Source organism: Sander lucioperca, chromosome 15, assembly GCF_008315115.2.
Source record: "Sander lucioperca isolate FBNREF2018 chromosome 15, SLUC_FBN_1.2, whole genome shotgun sequence".
Classification (NCBI taxonomy): Eukaryota; Metazoa; Chordata; class Actinopteri; order Perciformes; family Percidae; genus Sander; species Sander lucioperca.
Genome location: NC_050187.1, coordinates 14,184,829 through 14,190,956, shown reverse-complemented (window position 1 = coordinate 14,190,956; position 6,128 = coordinate 14,184,829). Strand labels below are relative to the sequence as shown.

Below are 6,128 nucleotides of genomic sequence, written 5' to 3'. Positions count from 1 at the left end.
TTTCTGTCAGAAAAAAGGTTGTTTTTTAATTCAGATCAGTCCTCATATTATTGCAACCTCAAGTACATTTTGCAATACAGTAGCTTATAACAGCTAATTCCATGTGAAAAGCATAACACATTAAGCATATGCAGAACACTGTACCTTTAAGAAATTAACTGCAAAAACAATATGCAAAAGATGTAGATTCTCTGGAAGCTTAATTCCTGTTGATTTTCTGAAAATGTAAGCGCTCTTCACCAAAGAGGTGAAAGGGGTAAAAGACAAAAAACACACAATCCCTTTCAGTAAAATGTCATGACATTCAAGGTCCTCTGGGTTGCCCCGGTTTGCGGAAAACAAACAGAAATCACTGTTTTTGTTTGTTTTGTCTCCATAAGAATGGATCTTCCACACACTCGCGCAAAAGTCTGCTGATTTTGCCATGTAAAACACACACACACACACACACACACACACACACACACACACATACACACACACACACACTCTATAGGCCACTTTACAGATAGAGCACTTAATGGCTGTAGGAAATGCAGGGCCCCCCTAGCTGGGATCTGATGGTTTACCAAGTTCAACCTTTACTCCTTTTTCTCCTGCACCTGCAGACAGAGGAAACACAAACACACAAGATATGATGTAAAAAAAGCATAAAAAAACCCAATGAGGACCTGAAACAACGGAAGCAGGATTGTGTAGTTTGTACATCAAAACATACCCGTTAAGTACTTTTCTTTAGCTCTGGCACGCTCATCTGCATCAAAATACCACACCGTGATGGCATACCTGCGGAGACAATAGAGATAGAATAAGTCACTGCATAATAAGCCGGATGATCTGAGTGTGTGCAGTGGACCGACTTGGATGCTGACCTGGTAGCAAAGGCGGGCTGAACCTCGTGAGGGTTCCGTCTGTCAGACCAGAACAGCAGCAGACGGTCAAATTTGGGCTCTATGTCAGCAAACTGGGCCTTTCCTTCTGGGAAGATACGAAGAAGGCCACCATGCTCCTGAAAGAGCAGAACAAGAAGAAACAACCCTGTTATGTATACAAATTTGAACAAAGCAATAGCAGGAAGGTAAGGAGACACTGTAGTGAAGCCTCTCCGGTGATCACGTTTTTTTTTTAATATTCCCGTCGTGTTCATACCCATTGAAAAGTAAACATTCAGGGAAAGGAGATGAAGTCTCTTAAAAACTGCATGTATCACTCATACGAAAGATCCACTTAAATATATATCATGTCGGGCTTTCAAAATTATGAACATAGGACAACAATGTTAAGGAAAAGGGTTGTCCAACTAAGGGCTAAGAGGAAAGCTCAGGATCGGAAGCAACAGCGGGGGGACGGCTTTCCTGTGGAGGGATAGGAAGAATAACCCACAGGAAAACTGCTCTAGCTGGATAAAGGACCTGGAGAGTGAAAAAGCAGATTGCTGCAAGCGTGCCGCTTAAACTCTCACACAGCTGATATGATAGGCCCCTCTCTTCACACGCAAACCAGCAGAGCAAAAAGGTTCACACCCTTTGTCGGGAAAGTAATGCTATTCCCATTTATACTACTTGAATGGGGGGGAATGCCGGTGGTGTGACAAAACTAAATTAAGCACAATGGGGTCATAGAAGACAGGAGAATTATTTTTCTTTTTGCAACATGTAAGCAGCTCAAGCGCCACTGTTTTTTATCAATTGTTTGACTGCACATAAATCCCAACATTCAGGGTGGCGACTTGTAAATGATAAGAGCACAGGATGACCCCTTGCCTGCAGGGCATTACCTTTTGATCTACATCAAGCTGAATTAGACTAAATGCAAATGACAATACATTACAACCCAAAGATGTGATGTACGTTAAAAGTCTGGATGGATACAAGCAGTATACTATACTGCCCTACAAAGGCAAAAGACCTTAACTCGCTAGAGTGTGAAACTGAGAAAAATGACTTTAAAGTTTCTGTTTTGTCCAGACAAAAGTATTATAGGTAGGACTCCCAAAATCTGACAACTAGTTGGTATAATGAAGAAATGTTTGTATGCAAAAAACTCTTGAGCTCAAAATTGACCTTTGACCCTTGTTTGGCAGTTACTGTACTCTGCCTTTGTATCATGTGCCAAAAACAAGGAGTCGTGCAAAGGCAAAAGGCAATAACTGACATATGATCAATATTAGCTTGCTGTTCACCATACTTCCATCCATTATAAGAACACCTAACCAAGGTCTAGTCATCATGGTATTTGTTTTAAATGATATAGAAGACCTTTGGTTGTTCCTATTTAGTGCTATAATGATCAGGATAGTGCAGCAACACTAACAGTTAAACAGTATGACAGATAAGTTACTTTGCAGTACAGTATACAATATGAATAAATACAATAAATATTTTCTCAATAAAGATAATTTAATTATAATTGAATACAAAGGTATATTTATTGTTTAACGATAAATATATTATGTTAAAACACTTTTGCAAGGCACTGTATCCATGTCACATTCTCATTAGTGGCTGAGCCCCCCTAAAGGTCTGATCCTAGAACCGCCCCTGGTTAAGGGTTAAGGGCCACCAAACTGCTCACAATGCACAGTCAACAAACTGGACTTGGATTACTACTTTTTAACTCTGAGATAACATAGACAGAGTTGACCGACCATTTAGGTTAGCCTACTTTGTACGGACGTTAGCGATAACTAGCTTAGTGCCATTATGGATTTGTGTACGATCTGACATGAACACCTGCAAGAAGGAAATATGGTTCAAACATGTATGGATTGTTGTGGATACAGCAGATGACATGGTGCATTGCTATGGATTATATCTTCCATGGATTATATCGGATTGCATGGAAAGGTAGGATACCTGTGTATTTAATAATTGGTTTTCGGTGTCTGATGTCAGGCTTCGTCAAGTGAGGAGGTGTGTCAGCATCACCGTTAGCGCTACGTGACACAGATTAAATTTAGCTAGCTCCGGGCTGTCACTGACGTTGACAGATCTGAACCATCGCCACTTTATTTCAAAGATGTGTCGTGTGTATGTTACGTGGTTTGGTGACAATTAAAAGCGGCAAACTTTGACAGTATGACAAAGCCAGAGTACAGTAACATCACGGCGGCACAGTAACATCTCACTTGATACCTGGCTAAACAAAGTCAGAACACCGTAACTCAACTTCAGCGTGCCGGAACAAAGGCAAAGAGCCGTAACGGCTGTTACGGCGTTCTGCTGTGGTTTCTCGTATCGTTTTGGATGTTACGGTTGTCATAGCCCTTTATTTTCTCGTTAAAACAATCAAATTGACTCACGATATTTATTCACATGATAAAGGAGGTCTCACATAACCCAAAAATGACATTAACTCATTTTTGACCAAACATGATGTTACGGCGTTTTGCTTTTGTAGGGCAGTATATGATACACTATGCTGTAACTCAAAACAGACCCCAACTGACTTTTGAAATGTTTTTTATTTGTATTTTTTTTTTTAAGTTAGAAAGAAAAATGCACATGCTAATAAAATCCAATAAGTAAAAATGCCTCAGCATAAGTTATTATTTTGATCTTTAGTGCAGTCTTTTAGGTGGGAACTGCTTTTGGATTAGGGTTGGGAACCGAAACCCGGTTCCAGATTAGAACCGATTCCAAAAGGCCAAGTACCGGGTACTCGTAAAAATAAATAAATAAAATCGGTTCCGTTTATCGGCTCCTCAACAACTACACATTGGCACTTTTTTTGGAATGGACGACGCTGCGCAAAGCAACATATTTTGTTTCATTTAGGCAGTATAGGCAAGAGTCAGCTGTGCGCAATGGACCGCAGGTTTTCTACTCTGCTCTGATCGCTCTTTGGGGATCATCATTTGTATTTTTCATGTATGCAAATACATTAGAGAATCACAATAAAGGAAATCTTAAACTTGAATCTCAACCCAGTGGTATGTTTTTTCTCCAAAACCTAATGAATGTTTTTTGGGTTTTTACTCCTGTGTTGTTTATATTGACCGCCATTTCATGTTTGAAGTTAAAGATGCTCTAAGCGATGTTGGGTGACGTTACTTCTTGTTGACGTTCGAAGTAGAGATGGCCCGATACCATTTTTTACTTCCCGATACCGATTCTGATACCTGAACTTGCGTATCGGCCGATACTGAGTTCCGATCCGATACCAGTGTGTCATATATTTTATTATGTTTTAACAACTGTATACTACTATCCCTGTATGTACGTGATATGATTTCTATATCTTTGTTGTCGGTCTGGCTCAGGTCAAACTCTTCATGAAACATGAACAAACAAACAATGAACGCCACAGAACTTTCTTTTATTATGCAGTTTGACAGTCAGTTATAACGGAAAAAGAACATAAATAAACTACTTTAACGTAGATTTTCTTTAGGGCTTTCTTACGTGGTATCGGATCAGTGCATGAACTCCAGTACTTCCCGATACCGATACCAGCGTTTTAGGCAGTATCGGCGCCGATACCGATACTGGTATCGGAACATCTCTAGTTCGAAGTATTGTCAAACAAGCCCGCCCCTCCCTTCTCCTCATCCCGCCCCCCTCCCTTCTGCACACTAATACATCCATGGCACTAACCCCCCAACCCCCACCCCCAAATCCTTCTTTTCGGTTATTGGCTGGAACACTGTTTGTTATGTTTAGTGTTGCAGGTTGGCCAGTTTGTTTTTGAACCCTTAATGGGTTCACATTAATTCGCTATGATCGGGACACGGCGAGAACGGAGAAATCAGTCGGGGGCGTTCTTTGCATGGCTGTTAATAACAGGTGGACAACAAACTACACCGTTTGTGAGAGGCACTGCTCTCGCCACTATGAAATTATGGTGGTGTCGTTTCGTCCCCACTATCTACCCCGTGAATTCCAACAAATAACTGTCCTTGTTTATGTACCTGGTCCTGACAACAAACTTGCATCAGAGGGCATTTCACAATGCTACAACAATGCCGTCTCCAGGGCACCTGGTCAGCCCGTGTTTCTGCTTGGGGATTTCAACAGCTGTGACGTCACCCCATTACTCCCCCAATTAGAGCAGTATGTCACATTAGCAACGCGATTGGATAGGACGCTGGATTTATGTTTTAGAAACATTCCAGGTGCATATGTATCCAAGCCCCGTCCTGCCCTTGGTCTGTCAGATCATAATGTGATATTACTACTGCCTAAATACATTAAATGCTTTGAGCTCACAGACTGGGAAATGTTCTTTGAGGCCTGCAATGGTGACTTGAACACACTTAATGAGTCCATCTGCTCTTAAATATCATTCTGTGCAGACTGTCAATTCCATCTAAACAAGTCAAGATATTTGTTAATAACAAGCCTTGGATTACAAAAGAGCTCAAACACTGTCTAAATTTGAAGAAATTTGCTTTTATTCAAGGAAACAAACAATGTGTCCAAGATCTCAGAAAAGAGCTAAAGCATAAGATCAAGCTTGCCAAGCTTAATTATAAGAACAAAATGCTAAAATGCTAATAATATTTTCACAAAATTATCACAAAAGCCCTGGCACATTTAAGTACTCAACTGTAACATAACCTATTAATTATGTACTGGTTTTGCAGCCCTCAAATGTTTTAGAGGTAGAAATCTGAATTAAAAGTGCAAAATGTAAACATTGTACAGTCCTTCCAGAAAAATGCAGAGTTTTTTTGTGATTGTTGCGGACAAAAATCCTTGATTATGCGGCACGTTTTCTTAAAAAATGCGATGGAATATGCGGGATATTTATGCAATTTTATGCGATGAAATTGCGGGAACTTGCAAAAATTGCGGGAACTTGCAAAAATTGCGGGAACTTGCAAAAATTGCGGGAACTTGCAAAAACTGCGGTTTCATCATGGCTTCATCGCGGGGTTTGCAGCTTTTCGATGATGTTCACGTCGCGTAATTACGTCACTTCATAACGTTTCCATGGCAACAGGGGAAAATGGCTGCTCTTGTGTGAAGTAAACGCAACATTTTTCAACTTTAAAAGATATAGATATATAAAGATAAAAGATATATGTGACTTTTTTGCAACGAAAATGCGGGGATTATGAAATCATGCAAGCCCCGCATATTTTGCGCAGGAATTGGCAATTTATGCGGCGAAAGTGCGGCGTATTT

At 40.4% G+C, this 6,128-nt stretch overlaps 1 protein-coding gene across 1 annotated transcript in view; it reads right to left on the bottom strand.

Annotated features, from left to right (window-relative positions):
• The window catches only part of egln1a (egl-9 family hypoxia-inducible factor 1a), a 51,746-nt gene continuing 45,618 nt past the window's right edge, over nt 1–6,128 (bottom strand). The window contains exons 3-5 of the mRNA XM_031301338.2: nt 873–1,009; nt 719–786; nt 1–602 (exon numbers count right to left, since the gene is read on the bottom strand). Of these exons, the coding sequence (XP_031157198.2) occupies nt 547–602; nt 719–786; nt 873–1,009 (261 nt within the window). The 3' untranslated portion in view covers nt 1–546. The remainder of the gene's footprint in view (nt 603–718; nt 787–872; nt 1,010–6,128) is intronic.